General features: G+C 37.6%; 1 protein-coding gene across 7 annotated transcripts in view; it reads left to right on the plus strand.

Moving 5' to 3' along the window:
- The window catches only part of LOC411155 (teneurin-a), a 658,614-nt gene that overhangs the window by 553,363 nt on the left and 86,343 nt on the right, over window positions 1–18,908 (plus strand). The window contains exon 1 of one of the 7 annotated variants that reach the window (XM_006569981.3): window positions 13,309–15,122. The exons of the other annotated variants lie outside the window; for them this stretch is intronic. Within the exon in view, the coding sequence (XP_006570044.2) occupies window positions 15,067–15,122 (56 nt within the window). The 5' untranslated portion in view covers window positions 13,309–15,066. Of the gene's footprint in view, window positions 1–13,308; window positions 15,123–18,908 lie in introns of those variants that run through there. 7 annotated transcript variants of the gene reach the window in all.

Raw genomic sequence — 18,908 nt, forward strand, 5'->3', positions numbered from 1 at the left:
ATAGCAAATTAGGTGTGTGAATGCTTTTGATTAATAATAAATAATAATATGGATAATTAAATCGCGATCGATAAATTGATAAAACACGCGGTGTGGAAAATTTGTATTCTCTGCAGGATTACAACGGGACAGGTTGTAATTGCAAGAAACCTATAACCAGTAGACAAGTTTGCAATCGCAGGAATTACAAGCGACCAGGCAGCAATCGCAAGAATTGCAATCAATAGTTACGATCGCAGAAATTGTAATCGCTATATAGGTTGCAATCGCAGGAATTCTGCTCGACCGACTTGATATCGAATTAATTGCAGCGGAGCGAATTTCAACGGTGAAATTTGTAACCGTACGAAGTTGTAAATCGATGGGGTAGGGAGGAGGGAAGGGTAGGTTCGTAACGTGGTCGAGTGACTTGCATTTACAAAGAATTACAATTCATCGTATTACAATCTTGCTAATATCTGACTGAATCGAATTACCATGTTGCAAGTAACGATTTCGCGTCCGTAAGAAATTGTTGTCATGCGCTCATGCAAATTTCAATCGCGTGTAATTGGTGCATAATCTAAATAAATACGAACACTTGAAAACCAAATATGCCGTAACAACGATTTCGATTGTTCTTCCCAATCAAAATACAACAATTGGAATAATTTTCTAAAAATACAATAAACATTAAAATAAAATCATCGTAAATCACTCTACTAAGCTCTTCAATCAAATGAATTTAATCGAAGTACTGATATTCCCGCCAAAATATTCCACACTGTACAACAGGGGGCGCTATTGATGCATGCTTTTACAGTTTACCCAAACGCCATCGTATCCTGTTTATCACGTCCACGACGGAGTAAACCGTGAAAACACGCTGACTTGACTCGAACGGCAAACAGGCCCGGGTACCGGCTAAGCGATCTTGACATAAACAATCTACCAGTCATTTTCGACAACGTAAACGCTATTCGTTATTTACCGTGCCACGCTTCCAGCTACTTGCCTGCCTCCCTTATAATTCATGGCCGCGCAGCGAGAGATGCTATCGATCTCCATTTCCCTCTCTTTGTTTCGCTTTAGTGGAATCTGTGCAGGATATACCTGTACATTTTGTAACAGGAGTTCGAATGAGTAATTTATCGTTCTTGAGTAATTTATAGCGAGCTGTAATATTCTTATATCGATAATTTTCGAGATGCATAACGCGTCTTCCTAACGTGCCTTGCTACGTGTTGCACGTTTGGAATTGTAAAGGATTTAAGAAAAAAAAAATTTACAGTGTTTTGTAAATTATTGCGATAACGAGATCAATTAAGTATTATTTTTGTTGAAAGTTTCTATTAGAAATTTTAGAACTTTAATTAGTTGGATAATTTACGTGAATTTATGAAATCACGTATAATTATAATAAAATAGTTGTATTAAATATTTAACGTTGATTTAAAAAAAGAAAAACGAATTTTTCTTTGAATGATTATTATTTCATGTGTTACACATTCGACCGTTTAATTTTTCTCCATTCGTTGCGCCTTTTACAATTTAATTATTCGTATGAAAAAAAGTGAAGAGTAATTATTTGCGATAAATCTTCTGCCACGTGTTGGCCAAACGTATAGTAATTACAGGCTTATGGTTATTAGAACACGCGTAGGGGACAATGCAACATACGTGTAAGAATTATCTTATGCCTGAGAAAGTAAAATACTTTTTACGATTATTTATTGCTCATTCCTCTCATCCCACAGATTTTTCGCCCCAGTTTCGCCTAAGACCCCCCCCTGAATCACGATCGCATTGTGACGAAGGGACGGAACGTAATAACTGGAGCAATCCGGGGTAATAAATTAATAGAGGACGCTGCGAGCTAATAGAAAAAATAGACTGGAAAGCCTGCAACGCGAGCGGACATCACCCCTGAACCATTTTCCCCGGCTAATGCAATCAGGTTTTATATACTGGGTGGTCCATTGGAAGGGGGAAATATCACGTGATTGTGAGATGGGGCGTTCACGTGTGTGTGCACGAGGAGGACAAAGTTTTTGTTTGTACAAACTTTCGATAATGTTTTTTTTTTTTTTTTTTCACGCTGTGTTCGTTTTTAAGGAAAATAAACAACATAATTTGTTGCGATACATAATACACACATGAGAGATTAAAAAAAATGTTTTCGAATTATAGAGAAAAATTTTTTAACTTCTAGATTACCTCACTTTATCTCTAAAACGATACATCGTCAGATTATTCATTTATAATTATATAAAACGCATCTTACTTTCTCTTTATATATCGTTTATTTTGAATTACAAAATCTTCTCAGCATCGCAAACAAAATTTTTCTCGAATAATTAATTCTCCATCAGCAAATTTTCAATTCTTCATCAAAAAAAAAAAATCTCAAGGAAAATTTGAAAAATTCACAACCGTGCTCTATTTTTATTCGTACAGAATAAAAATCGTGTGTCCCCGCCGACCGGTAATATCCGCGGTATATTGCGCAGAAGAGAACGACGAACGGGCGGAAGATAGGTCGTCATTACCGGAACCAATTTTCTACGGAGGAACGCTACCTACGTTCTCTCGAGTGTCCTTGTCGGGATTTATCTCGCGCGCGCGCACTCTCTCTCTCTCTCTCGCGTGTGTACTCGTGCACGTATACTTGGAAAACGAGCACAATACACGCGCGGTGGCAAGGGATACACAGCCCGCTCGAGAAGTCGTTGGAAGAATGGTCGATTTCATATGAATGCATTCCATGCAAATGTGCTGTCGACCGTGGGGAACGGAGGGGAGGGGAGGGAGAGGAGGAACGGACGGAACGGTCGTTCCTTCGAGCGCGGAGAGGCTTTCGAGTGGGCGGTGGTGGGGGATAGGAGCGGGAGTGGGGGAAGGTTCGGCACGCCGATGCGGAGATAATTGGGTGAATACATTTCGGCCCTTCGTACCGCGAATATATATTTTTCAGCAGGGTCCCCGTGCATTATGCACGCGCGCGCTAGGAATGCGGCCGCACACGTGCATGCGTAGTGGAGAGAGAGAGAGAGAGAGAGAGAGAAGTGGGGGAGCCACGTGTGCGCGTATCGGGACGTACGAATTTTGTGGCGGATGGATGGTTACATGGTTAAACCTGCTTCTCGAGAATTTAAACCTGTGCGTAGGATTTTTTTTTTTTGAAAGTTGTAGCGTTTTTTTATTATTATTATTATGGATCAGAAAATAATTAAATTATTGGAAAAGTGATTAAAATTTAAGTAATTTGTCAAAATAATATTTACTCGTAGCTTACTTAATATTAATTCTATAATCTTGTATAATATAGTTATTGGATAGTTTAGAAGTAATTTTATTATCAACTTCAATTGCCAAATTTTTATATCTCATGTATGATACGGGGAAATGATTTTTGTTTCTTCTTCGTCTTTCGTTTTGTTTTTCTTCCCGTGAAGTATCGCGAGAGTTGAACAAACTCGTTCGTAATTACATTAAGAATATGTTTTTCGAGTTATTGCGCTGCGCGAGGAAAAATAGCGGCCGACGTACGTTGTTGACGGATGATAAATATGCTTCAAAATAACCAGTGAATTTAAATACGTCGTGACGTTTTAATATTTCGAAACAGTTGAATGAAATAAAGAAAGGAAAAAAAAATACGTGTCGATGCTTATGCCGAATCGAAACGTACTTCGAAAACGTAGTTTATAGAAGGAAAGATGATTGACAGAAATAAAACTATGAATTATTAATTTGTACGTGATTGTTTAAAAAGTATTAATCCAAAAATGAAATCTCAAACTAGTATAAATAAATTACAAAAATATAAAATATAATTTCATTAAAGTATATCCACATATCTAATAGTAAATTTTAAAGAAATTTGATCAATCAAACTTACCATAAATATTTTCCTGAATCTTTTTCTAATAATATAATATTTTTTCCAATAAATCGAATCAACATACCAACACTATCCATTTCCAACAAAAGAATCTAACTTTATGAAAAAAAAACTCAACTTAACGTTGCAAAAAAAAAAAAAACAAAAGGAAAGAAGAAAGAAAAGATTCTTGAAGCCGCGCAATGTCCATTCAACGGTCTCCAACGCGAAAACCCTTCTTGCCGGAACACTCATCGGCTACTATACAAGCTTCCTCTCCTCGAGAAGTTTAGGAGGGAGGGGAGGTTGGCACGAACGGAACGGCCGGCTGTAATTTAAAGAAGCAAACGGCATTAAGAAGGTTTCGCAAAAAAGGACTCGTTGCCTATTGTCTGCCCCTCGATTGCCCATTAACCGTGCAATCCGCGTTTCAACGAACAACGGATCGACCTCTCGATACCTAACCGCGGACTCATGGCCCCCGCGTTTCAACGTCGCGTCCCGACGGATATTATGACGTCTGCGCCGCTAACGCCATCTTTCGCCACGCTGCCAACGCGATTCGAGGCAATTCAGCGAGAGTTCGGGTTCATACAGTGGACGGTGGCGATAACGCGGTTCCCTGGATCCGTGCCAACTGTGAGATTCGTGGTATTTCTGTTCTCCTCGTCTCTATGACAGATTACGTTACGTTTGGCTCGGAGGTGAAGCTGTGAATGAAACGAGAAACACGGGATGAATGAAGTTTGGAAGAGAATGGTATTCGAAATTATCGAACGATTCGGTAGAAAAATGATGGGTTTTTGAACGGTGATATTAACTGGGTTCATATAATCCTCGATTGTAATCAAGATCTTGAATAATATTTAGAAATAAAGTTAGGAAACAATGGTGTAATATCTGGCAAATTAAATCTTTAAACTGAATTTTTATTATATATTGGTGGAGGAATAGAAAATTTAGGAAAAATTTAGGAAATGTTAAATTCGTTAGTAATTGAGATAAAATAACAGTGTGGGCAAAATTAATCACTTAAAGATTCTTTAACCACTTTTTCTCTTCTCGAATTTTATCTTCTATGATATTATTTCGTTGTGTTTACTTTTAATATTCTCTTTCGAATAAATAAAGCCAATCTAAATAATCGGATACTTAAAATTTCGTGTAAACTAAATTTAAAAAATAAAGTAAGTTCCTTCGGGTATGAAATAAAATTAGTTACGTATAATTGTTCATATATCGAAATAAATCGTCATATTTTATTACCGCGGGCAAGAATTAATAAAGAAAAAAAAAAAAAAGGTACATAAATTACGTGCACAGTACGAGCGTCGTTTGAGCAAACGAAGCGGGCCATTCAATCACAGAGCAAACGAGGCATCAACAGGCATCGGCCGTAAGAGGCACTCAAAGGACGCCTGCCGCGTTTCCGCGACAACGTGGACACACATCAACTCGACACACAATGTTTACCTTGTCGCTTGTTTCCCTTGGCGAAATAAAGCGTGCCCGTTCCTTTTAATAAGCAGTCACGTTACGGCCTATGCCTGTCAGATTCCATGAATGCTTGAGAATCGCAGGGGACCGGGCGAGAATGGGAGAAAAAGAGACAAGTGACGTAACACAGCCATATACTCAAGGCGCTTCGAGACGCGTCCCGTATTAACTTGAGATTGAGGTTATGTGAAATCGCTAGAAATTTTCTCGAGCGAAGTTGTATTTAAAATTATCAATATATATTTTTTTATTATATAAAATTATTATATTATTATAGAAAATGAACATTGAAATTTACTCGTTTACTTATACTAGTAAAAATATACAAATTTATCCAACTATATAATAATAATAATAATACAAATTTTAATTAATCCGTACATCTGGATATCTCGTATAATTCGCTTCTGCATAATTTACGACATTCAGGAGCATTCCGATGCTTACACAACCGAATCGCTCAAGAACTCTGAGGGCATCGAACGCCCATCGTTAGCTGGAACAATTCCGAGATCCCCAACATCGACTGGCGTGCTCATTGGCATGGCGGAGAAATCAAACCGGCCAATCTCTCCATTCTAGTATTCCCCGTGGTACGATATTACAACCAGACCATATATTGATCATATATATTAGAGGCTCGTCCATTTTGCTCTAATCTGTCGCCTCTAACGCAAATCTATCAAAAAAAAAAAATATATATATTGCAAATCATAAAATGAAAAATAAAAAATATAGTTAAGAAAAATATCAATGTCTTTCTAAAAGATGTTGATTCAATGGAAGGATGTGGATCATCTTGATCCGATCACCGAGCTGTGCACAATAGATTGAAATAATCGTTTCCTCGGTGTTATCAAGATTGGCCACGGTTCTTTCGGTTCAACTCTATGGAGAATCATATAGCTATCACGTAGTTGTTTTAAATAATTTATCGATCATATGTATACACGATCGATTTTATTTAATATTTATGAATTCAAGTAAAACATGATAAAATATAACCTAAAAATTCAAATTTAATACAGAGGGAGATAAAAAAGAAAAATAAACTTCAAATAAAGTGTTAGTGTAACTTTATTAATATCGAGTAACACGTTCGAAAAAACTTTCATCAAACCTTTTTTTTACAAACGCAGGACTCGATAAAAGCTCCGTGTAAAAAGAAAAAAAATATATATATACATAACTTTTATTTTTATATACGTGCTATCTGTTGTAAATGAAACACGGAAAGCACCTCTCTACATAAATTGACCATCTCGAGACTGGTGGCGGAACGATTTGAATGCCGAAAGCCGTTCTCTCTCTGGGACAGTTCGCGTTACCGTCGGATTTATTCCGTTGATAACGTGTCTACCGATCGGAAGTTCTCATATATGTGTGTGTACATATATATATATGTATATGTATATATATTTTTTTTCATGTTTGCCGCGTGTTCGAGCAAACAGCCGATGTCAAGTGTCTCTGTTCCCCATATCGCGCGCTCGTATACGCCAGCGAGTAGCGCGGGCAAAAAAACACGGCGTCGTCGTGAAAACGATGTACCCTTGTTTCGAGTGCACGCCCGACGGCCTGTATGGGTCGCGTCAGCACTTCAGAAATGCAAACGTCATTGTCACGAGAGATTTAATACATTCCAGCGGGTGAAACTGGCGAACGAGGCGCGCGAGTTTATGTTACGCCACGTGACGAACGAAAAGGAACGTTGGCACGTTCTCTGCGATGCTCCATTTTCGTGGAAAAATATTTATTCACTTATGAACTTTTACCTTATTTATTTATTCCAGACAAACGTATTGCAATTTTTCAATTTTTCTTTTCTCAAAAATAGAAAGGGAGAAGAAAGATCGATGATTATTATTTTCGTAACGAGAAATTGAGGTTAGAGATATTCAGATTCCATTCGTTCCGCTCATGTTCGATAATATCGTTGAAATAATTTCGTCGAGCTTTGGTTAATTTTGTTAGTACTTTTGTTAGTACTTACGATTTTGTAAATATTCTTCTGCAAAATTGGTATGGTGTTAGAAATAATTGAACGTTCCTTTCACTTTGGAGGATTTGTACGTGTATGGTAGTTGCTAATAATGTCCAACAGAGGGCTACAAGTGATAATAAAAATAACCTTATTTCCCACTTGTCCGCTTTCCTTTTATGCAAAGCTAATGACACCACTAAGCGTTCAGCTGGTAACTCGCGCTGGTAAGTTGGTCGCGCGGTTCGGATCTCCAAAGAGGGTCGAAGCCTTTAAGAAAATTAGTTTGAAATTGAATTAAAAAACTTAGGAAGATTGGACGCCGGACAATATCCATGCATATAGAACGGTTTAAGGAAATTAGTTTAAAATTGAATTAAGAGGACCAGGGAAAATTCAAAAGGCGCGAGCCAGCTTTACGAGCGAAATCGTGCCTCGTGGATCTCGATTGTTCTCGCGTGGCTGTCGCGTGCTGCTGAAAAGATACGCGCTGTAGTTTATGACCGCGATACAAATTGAGCGAAAAATCTTTAATTTTATTAACGATATTAAAGTACCTTTTGTTTTACGTTATCGTTGCAATGAAGATAAATTATTATATAAATATTTCACAAAAAATCAATCAATTTGTCTTTAATGTTAAAGTGGATTAATCTTACACGAATTAACGACGCTGTCCATTCTCTTAATACTATCGTTTTTACGTTTTAATAATAAAAACCGTTATAAAGAATGCAGATGCCTTCTTCTTCTCATTCCATCGTATTTCCGCATTAAGAATTAAAAGTATCTGTAACGTTGCTCAATAAAAATGTAGGAAAAAGATGAAAAATAGTAAAAAATTTTCTACAAGGAATAAAAAAAAACTAATTGATTAATAGAACTTATACGAACATTCTTAGGTTTAATTTTTAAATTGTTATTACGATTATTTTTTAAAAAAATGTAAGAATAAAAAAAATAAAAAATCCTATATACAAAATTTCGTTCTTTATATACTGTCTAATAATTTTTACAGACAGTATATAAATAGAAATACTAATTCTTGATAACGTATTTCGAAACGAAACAGTACTATCAATACTCGAACCATGTTTAATAATAACTAGCGATAGTTGTTCTCTAGCAGAGTAAACCAATAACAAGTATCGATCTTAAAGCGTTGCAATTCATCATAGATTAATTGAACAGTTATAATTCATTTGCGATATTGCGAGAGCAACACCACGTATATCCTATATAGGATCGGTTAATCCAGAAATCAATGGGCACACGTGCATCTCAATGGACAAATATTCATATTATCCGATTCACGTGATTTTTCAGTCCATCTCGAGTATCCTTAACCAATTTCATTTTATTAATCGGCCAAACGAAGTACGATTGGACGACGATCAGGTTAGAAAATGCAAAATGAACGCGGCTCGACCGTGAAAGAGAGAGAGAGAGAGAGAGAGCCGCGCGAATTTCGCTGTGCAAACGCTGCTCTCTGACAAAGGGGCGAGTTAGTAGAGTTCACCGGTGGAAGGTATGAGGTATGAGTTAAAATCACAAACGCCACGGGCAGTCGGCTGGTTTCTCGTAAAACAAGCAGAAATTTCGTACAATGCCCGCAGCGAGAGGGCAGGTCGCTCGCAAACGCAAGGAACGCGCCGTCAAAGCCGCCTGCCGCTTGTCGTCTTCAAACGTGCTATCGTTCCTCGATCTGTTCCTCGTTCGTGCTCGATAAAACTCGCCTCTCTTCACTCGTACTTGTACTCCCCCCACTCCGGCCACCGTTCGCTCACGTGGTCACAAAATGGCGTTGACAGTTGTGACGCGTATATACGCGCACGCTTGGTGTTGTACGTGTATATATATATATATATATATATATATATATATATACGAATTGTGTTCTCATCGTGTATATACGAATGCAAATTGCACGAGTGGCGGACGAGAAAGAGGCTCGTCCGGATGTCCCAAAGGCGGAGAAGTGCCTACCGAGTAGATAAGGAGAACAAATGAGTCCTTGTGGCAGGAGGACGATATCTTCATAGTCGCGGAGCTGCCGGTACTAGTGGCGGCCTCTCAAAGCGGGCAGAAAAGGAGCAAAGGAGATGCATGCCGATAAGGAAAGAGGAAAGAAAAGAGAAGGGAGATTCAAAGCGTCCAATGTGCTGAGCCCAGACGATCGTAAGGAGTTAGTTGGTTGAAAGAAAGGAAAAAAAGAGGAAGGAAGGAAGGAAGGAAGGAAGGAAGGAAGGGAGGAAGGAAAGAGAGAGAGAAAGAATGGAAGGAAGAAAGAGAGGAAGGAAGGAAGGAAGAATCTAAGTCGTGGAACTGCAACGGCCGACGTTTTCTGTTTAAGCGACATCAAAGGCTCTGTCGCGAATTTTCCTTTCATCGTGCCTATACTCTCTACGCCACTCGTTTCGGGTCATAGCATATTTGCGTTTTACGGGTGTCCCGTAATGCGAGGGAATCGGATACAGGATTGACGGATTTGAAATTCTATCGAAACATATTGTTTGTAGTAGCACACGTTACACGCTGATTGCCTCTATAGATCGTTTGCATAATATGAAAGTATATAAAATTATATATTCAACTTTAATGAGTCGAGATTCAATTACCAAATTATATAATAACAAGATTAAAAAGATATTTTTAAGATATATTCACACACGCGGAATTTAAAATGATTTAAAGAAATATCTTAATCTAAATTTAAAATTATTCTAACAGTTTTGAGCCGAAATTTTAAGAAACACCCTATGTATGTACCGGATAGAATTGGACGAAAGAATGGCAAGCGAGCAGGAGTCGCCACCATTAAAAAGGGTAAACGTTGGCGGATTTTGACTAAAACAACTTCTCCATCCATCCAACTCCCTTCTTCCCAACTTTCATCCATTCGAAGCGTCTCCATTCCAGCCCGTGGTATATGGCACATTGTGCGTGCGTCTGTGCCCCACCGCGATTGTTCGTCAGTATCAACGACCAGCAGGATGTACCGAAGGGGATAATTAAACTTCCCAACGAGCGAGGGCACACTCTCACGAGTCGTGCTCTCGACGGAATAGCTTCGAGAGAGTCAATAGTATCTCTATAACCCTCGTCGCATCTGCAAAGATGTCTAGATACAGACGGAGAGTGGGGATGGAGTAACGCTTGGGAGGAGGAGAGAGGGAAAGGAGTGAGGAGGGGGAAGGGAGTAGCGATTTAGGATCATCCCGGCTGGATACGCGTCACCAAGCTGACGAGAAATTACGATCGAGTATTTAATTATAAATTCGAGTTCGCCTCGACGGAATTCGCGGTCTCGTTCAAGCGTGGTGTAATCGGCGCAGAGAGAGAGAGAGAGAGAGAGAGAGAGAGAGAGAGAGAGAGAGAGAGAGAGAGAGAGAGAGAGAGGGCCACCCTTTTCGACGCGATTAAATCGACGAGTTGACGATGATAGTAGCTCGGTTCTTTGACTGGATGGGAATCGTCGGAAACGACGATTTTACGAGCAAGAGGTTTTAATTAGTGGTGTACAGGTGGATAGAGTGGAGTAATACACGACTGTTCGCCGAGTCGAAGAAATTGGAACGTATTGATAGCTTGGCTAGCTCCTCTTAGCTACAGAATTTGGGAGGAATTATTTGGTTATACGATTTAGAAAGATTGGAAAAGAATTTCGTCAATCTTATTTTAACGAAATCATTATAAATAAAGTATAATATTCGTTTTAAAATGCTACTTTTGACTATAATCTTGATAAGAAAAAAATATCTTTATTTAATTACCATTTTTATAAATTTTGATCCGTATAACGTTATATTTTTGCAAAAAAAAATCTCCAAGTTTCGTGTATAAATTATTCGTGCTTATATACTATATTCGTGCGTATATACTATATTCGTGCGTATATACTATATTCGTTGTACGATACTTTGAACCTCGAACGATGTAATTGCACAGGACATTTAATGCGAGAGAAGCGATTATTTTTAGCGATTCGAGGCGGAGATTGTTGGGATGCGAAATCAATCAACGCGGGATATTTCGTCTTTTATTTTCATCGGTGGCACAGGTAAACAATATTGTAACAATATCGATACGCCCCTTGTCTATTTACTGACCGATAATTGTAACACGATATTATTAATTATAAACTGTGCAGTTAATACTGTGCTTCACGTATCGCATTAACGTTTATCTTCGTGATTATTATTGCCTTGTCGTTTGTATTATCCTTTTGCCGGAAAACAAACGATACCATGATGACATAATTGAAAGTTTTGTATCTTTAACGTTGTTGTTGCGCAAAGTTAAACGTATTAACGGTAGATTTCTTACGGAGATATGACAGGCATGCTCGTCTATTCCGTAGTTCCAGACGATGATCAGCAGTGGCGCTGTTTACATGTCGTCTGACCTGTTTACATTGCATCCTCGTTTTCATTTAACGTGTTTCGAATAGTTGAAAGTTTACCTGATTCACGAGATCTATGAATAGAGATTTCTGGCGATATAACTTGTTCAATGCAGAAATTACTTCAAAATTAGTTCGTAATGAATCAATCGTAATATAATATAAAATATAAATGTAATATATAAACGTAAAATTTTAAATTGTAAGTTGTAACATATAAAGGATAAAGAGTTGCTTCCTTTTTGTAAAAAATGAAAAGACAAAATAGAAGTTAAAGTATTTGTCAATTTCGATTAATGTTGTAAGGGATTTACAAAATGGTCTCGTTCATTATTTCTCCATACAAAATCTCATTGTAAACGTAATAATTCCACAATTACAACGATGATAAAGGGAAAAACTATAAAAATACGTCTATACTTATAGAAAGAAAAGCTAGTATTACCAACGTTATGAATTGCAGATGAAAATTCCTTTCATTATATATAGCAAGGATCAAAGGAAAATCACGACATCTAAGGAAGTCGCACATAACCTATTATACGATATTGAAAATGAAGCTAATAAGAAAGAAAAACGGTTGAAACGCGTATATAGGGAACAAAAGAGCAAGTAAATTCACAATAGCGAAAGCAGCTTTTTCCTCGTTGCAAAGCGTATTATTAATTTCAAACATAATAAAATTTCTATATATTTTTTTTATCGTAACGTTGAAAACGTTTAACAAAATTCTTGTTCTGTGCATTTCCAGGTGTGTATCTAAAAAGAAAAGATGTTTAAATATTTGTTTTCAATTTCCAACATTTTTATCTAAAATCTACTCAGATAAACGGCTTGATAAATTGTAATTTTTAATTAGTTAAATTTTAAAATAACCTAAACTCTAAAACATCTTGACTACCGTTATATATATATTACAGATTTGTCTTATTTAAAAATAAATGTGATCTGCTTCACTTTTCTACATTCGAACAGAATCTCCCCGATCTTTACAACGATCACAATTCACGATAAAAATCAGCACACGCACCACTACCACGTTTGACCATTTCACGTCGTCGCTTCTACCTAACTTGTTGATACCCGACCGCACACCGTAATCCCATATCGAACTACCCACGCACCTCTTCAATTCCATCGAATAACCTCGATCCTCGTTCCCTTGCTTCCCTCCATCAAAAAATATCCAATCAATCGCCACCGACAAAAACTGAAAACCCAGAACTTTCCAGCCTTCGTCCCACGAGCAATCCCTCTCGAAACTTTCCAACAGTGAGAAGTTGTGCGCGGATATCGACACCCCGGCGGATCCGCATCGCAAAACAAGCGTAGACACGACGAGTCACAGCGATACGATGGTCACGGCGCCGTGACGACGAATAGTGAGTACACCACCCGCGTGGCGGCGTTCTCTTCCAACGGTTTATCCGTTCCATGGTGTTGGGGGGGTGATCTGAAGCGCGTGGCACGCATGCGCGTCGGGAGCGGCGTGGTGGGGACGCTCAGTGTCACTCGGTGCCGGGCGTTGCGGCGCTGTGGCCCTTCAGTCTTTGATCTGCAGCTGACGTGAGTGTGTACGTTTCCCTCGAGCGTGCTCTCTCTCTCGAACGACGAGATCGTTTCTCACTGAACGCAATAAAGAGGGGAATCTACGAGCACGATACAACGTTGGTGGTGCAGTAACCTCTCTCGTTGTACGCTATATCTCCTCCGGTATCTACGCTCGAGAAGACGACGAACTAAGCCGGCAAGCAGACGGCAGGATCACACGATTGGATTTAAACACGCTTCGGCACGATCGTTATTGGAGTTTCGTTTTTCGTGAAGTGCCTCGAAGTTTTTTTTCTTCTTTCTTTCATTCGATTTTTTCATTCATTTCGCGAACGGATCGAAATGATTGTTTAAACCGTTTAAAAGCGGTTCGGAAAAAGGAGTAGTGAAGCTAGATGAGAGAAATTGTTGAGTAACTGGTTTGGTCCTCGGCGACACGGTCTCTTCACTTGCACCCCTGGGACCTTCAGGGCACGCTGCTCACGCTCCACCGGCACGGATTTGCGTGCAGTTCTCAACCCCCTGACCCAATTAGCTCGTCCGTGTCGAGAGTATCCGTGACGTATGTTGGCTGCTCGTTCTTGGAAGAGAATTGCTTCTGTCATCGGGATCGTTTGTCTAGTGATGTGCCACTGAGGAAACGCTCCATTTCTGGCTTATACTTGTTATCAGAAAAAGGAATACACACGATACGATCTAAAGTTTCGGAATTTGGTGAAGAAGAAAAGTGTTCAAAAGTGTTAAATCATCCAGTTTTTCCAGTGCTTCGAAAGTGTTCACAGTGAAAGGGATACGCGTCGTCGAGTCTTGTCGTCCAATTCATGAAACATCGATCAATCGTTCGCAAAAGTGATCAACAAAAATACCTCAACGAACTTTTACCATCCATCGACAGCCGTCTGAGCAACGTATACCTGCCTCTTATTCCAAAAGTGTCCTTCGCAACGAAGAAATAATCGCCCGCTGTTCAACGGCGGACCAGTGACTGGGACCATCCACTTAATCCCCCGTTTCGCGTAGCATCGCGCGGGAGTTGAACTTTCTCGCTGGCGTTGACAGATCGATAACAAAGTTTGCGTACACGTTAGCCGGGTCCATAGCCGACGGCTAATCACGGGAACGAATTCAATCATCGTGGAATGCGCCTGTTTTAACGAACCGCCCTCGAAACAACGTGATCGAATCGACGTGACGTATAAACGGCGGCCATTCCAACGGATAGATAGCAGCGTGACATCCTGATGCTGACATCCTGAAGGGTAAAGGAATACGCTGCCTCGCTCGTGGAAGGACCTGTATGCGGACCGCGGTGCGTCCGCCGGAAATCTGACGGGCCGTCGTTACTCCAACCGTCGAGGCAGCTTGTCGTTGTCCCTCTCGAGCAAGAAACGTCAGTACCTGGTGAAATACAAGCGGAAACAGGAGGACAGGCGCGTATCAGAGGGCAAGGAGGAGCAACGGGGCTCCCCGTGGCCCGTACTCATCGATAATCGTCGCAACAAGGGTGCAACGGTGAAGGGTAACGGTGGATTCGGCGACTATTCTGCGGCGGGGGAGTTCGAGGTCTGGGGAGACGAGCAGCACATCGCGGATGGTGTAGAGAGGCAGGTGGCGAGGCCGCCTTCGCGGCAGCAACGATGCGAAGGCGGTTCGTCGCTGAGGCCGTTGCTTCACGTCGCTCATTGTGAGCTCCACTCACCCCGCGAACCGGAGCTGCTGCGACTCGACCATCTGGAGGCTCTCGAGCACAAGTCCGACCGCGACTCGTACTCGATGATGGAGAACTTTCACAGCCCAGTTCCACCACCGCTGCCGCGACGCCACGTCCGGTAAGATGATGATGATGATGATGATTATGATAATTTTGGTGATACGTGGTGCGATGTATAATTTTGTTTCTCATATATTTTTCTCCCCCTTTTCGATTTGATATTCGATCGAAGTTATGGTATTCGAAATCTGTCGAAAAGTTATAGTATTTGGGAAAAAGTGTGCGTAAGTGAAGAGGATCAAAGTGGAATACGTGTGATTAAGGAAGGTTTTTTTTTCCAAGGAAGTGGTGGATATTTCAGTAGGATTTCTTTTCAAGTTGTAGTATTCTGGGTATAGGGTGTAACAAGTGGATTATCGGTGAGTTTTAGGGATGGAATGTTTTAAGTGATTCCGTGGGTGGATTTGCCGGGTGAGAATAACGAAGAGAATAGGTGTTGTAAAATTTTGTTTCGCTTTTCAACTTTTGTAGGAAATTTCGTGCTTGCAGAAATTTCGACGAGAAATTTCTAATGATCACTTTCCACGTGAAAATATCCATGTGAAGTATGAGTTAACAAAATATGAAACTCGCATTATTCATGTATAATGTTCGAACAAGCGGAATGAATTGCATAATTTAACTATTACTGAATAATTTGCCGAAATGATTATTTTACAAACAAAATATTTTCCGCTGAATGTTTCGTGTTATATGGAAAAACTGTCAGAACTATTCTTCTCGAATAACTCGAAATTTCAATGACGACGAATTTTTATGAATTTTCACGTACATACACTTTTGTAAGAAAATAATAATAATTCAAAATTTCTATATTCTTAGGATATTTAAAGTAATTTTCTCTTAATAATAAATCCATTGACGTATTTTTAAATAAATGCAAAAATTTTCTAAAATTTCAATAAATATCTACAAATATGATACACAAAAATGATAAAACGAAATATTTAAAATATTTCCAGTTTAATTAAGTTTCCCATGTATATCATTTACAAATAATTAATTCTATTACGATACATCGAAATATCTTTTTAAAACTTTGGTTAAAAACTTTTTTCTATTGAATCTCGTAACTCGTTTGTTTCGTTTTAGTAAAATGTCCTATCTCTTCTCACGTCACGAAATAAACGACCGTTACTATTTCAAATACCCACGTTACGTTCTCGCAATAGCGTACGCACACACATGTACACTCGCTCGCTCATCCTCTTCGACGCAACTTAACGCCATCGCTAGCCCTTTTATTTAATCCCTCGCTTTATATTTTATTCGTCAAAAATCTCCAATTTTAAATCCAATATTAATTTCAAATTGCAAAGTTCCGAACGATTAAATCGAAGTAATATTTTTATGCGTACATGCTAAAATTAATGGTATCTGGATGCACGAAATATTCCTTTTTGCAGGAAATAATAATTTATCAAATTTGGATAAATTTCATAAACGGATTCGACAACGTTGAAAGTGTCGAAAGTATCAAAAGTTCTTTGGCAAATTCACGATGGGAATTATCGCTTTTCTAAACTTCCAATGCCACTTTCATTTTTCCAAGAGTAGACGGTTTTAAAGTTGAGCGAAAAGTAGACGTTTAAAACGGCTTTCTTTTCGAGGCGGCGCATCGTCGCGGATTGCAAATATCGAGTTTAATCATCGTTTTCGATTTACGACGCGGGAACAATGGTATCCATCCGGAGAGCTTCATTTGCGTTCACCGGTATATTTACGCGTTCTCAGTTGCTCGGAATGGTGCAATTATAACGTGAAAATACCGATCAGTGATAATGTACGTGCTATTATTGTTGCGGTTATCGAGATTCGGGACGGTGAAACGTTACGTGAATGTATTAAAATCGTGAATTATTTTGAGGTTATAAAGGTTTGCTTGATCTCGATCTGGAATTTTGAAAATCTGTTTTTTCGAATATATAAATTGTGCTTGCGTTACAAACATTCGAGATGTTAAAAATTTTGATTAAAATTTTAAAAAATTAACTTTGAGGTTATAATCTTCTATATATATAAATGAATTTTGGAGATTATAATATTTTTTTTATCTTTCGTTAATTAAAACCATTTGTTTGATAATGTTTTCTCTTTTTAAATATATGAATTGCGCAAGAAATTGAAAATTTTAATTAAATCTCGAGAGAAATTAATTATATATAGATTTCCAAGAAGATGAATACGGATTTTTAATTATTGTAAAATATTTTAAAATATTCCGTTATTAATTGAAATGATTAATTTAATGTGAATATTTTTTTTATATGATAGTTTGTATGAAACTGTAAAGTAATGATTTCGCGCGAAATTCAAATTCGATATTGTGCCACGAGATTCCAAATATCTGGAAAATTCAGGCGAATGATTCGAATTCCAAGAGAGGATGAACAGAAATATTTTTATCAAATGCTTAAAGTACAGAGAATATTGAAATTCTTAAAGTATTAGATATTTTACCGAAGAATAGGCTTTTTTTTAACGTAGTCAAATTTTTCTTTGCGCCATATCATTATTCGTTATCTATCTCAAAGAATATTTCTCGTATCTCCACCATTTTTTAATTAAATAAAAAATTTTCCAATTCACAAAATTAAGAAAATGTGCGAGCAAATATTTTATTTTACGGAATATCCAGATATAATTCAATTTCTCCCTTTCTTAACCAACTGTTTAATTATATCCAATCCTTGATTAAATAATCAATTTTTTTTTTTTTCATCATCGATAACCTTGGCTATCCACCAAGTGTAAACGGAAGCTCGGGTGACCTGAACCAGTTATGAGAATGAATTCTCTACTTATTGAAAAGTTGATTTCTCCGGCGACTTTTATCGTTTCGAATTGGGGATCTCGATAATAAACCGTTCCGATTTTTCACCGTGAAATTGAATCGTCAATTGTATCTCGAGTTTGATACCCGGGGTTTGATATTAAAGAGATTGGAATCGCTTTTAATAATAACCTGATCGACAGATATCACACTCTTCTCTTCTTTTAAATCCTTTTTTTTTACAAAATTATCTTCCATATATTCAACAAACTCTCAAACTATTAATTATCTCTAACTTTATTTCAAAGAAAATATGATTGAATGTAAATAATTTTCTTTTTTTGCAAATATTCAAAATTTTCTTTCATATATTCAATAAACTCTCAAACTATTAATTATTATATTAGTCTAACATAACTATTTCAAAGAAAATATGATTCAATGTAAATAATTTTCTCCTAGAAAACATTCTTCTCATGTTTTCTTCTTTTAGATTCTTTCATACAAATCTCAAACCATCTCAAATTATTTCTAACTCTATTTCAAAGAAAATATGATTAAATGTAAATAATTTTCCTTTTTTGCAAATATTCAAAATTTTTTTTCATATATTCAATAAACTCTCAAACTATTAATTATTATATTAATCTAACATAACTATTTCAAAGAAAAAAAAACATTCTTCTCATGTTTTCTTCTTTTAAATTCTTTCATACAAATCTCAAACCATCTCAAATTATCTCTAACTCTATTTCAAAGAAAATATGATTGAATGTAAATAATTTTCCTTTTTTACAAATTATCAATATTCAAAATTATCTTTTATATATCCAATAAACTCTCAAACTATTAATTACCTCTAATTTTATTTCAAAGAAAATATGATTCAATGTAAATAACATTGAAAATATTCTTCTCATCTTCTCTTCTTTTAGATTCTTTCTTACAAATGTTCAAAATTATTTTCCATATATTCAATAAACTCTCAAACTATTAATTACCTCTAACTTTATTTCAAAGAAAATATGATTCACTGTAAATAATTTTCTCCTAGAAAACATACATATATAT

The sequence above is a fragment of the Apis mellifera genome, linkage group LG6 (genome assembly GCF_003254395.2).
Source record: "Apis mellifera strain DH4 linkage group LG6, Amel_HAv3.1, whole genome shotgun sequence".
Taxonomy (NCBI): Eukaryota; Metazoa; Arthropoda; class Insecta; order Hymenoptera; family Apidae; genus Apis; species Apis mellifera.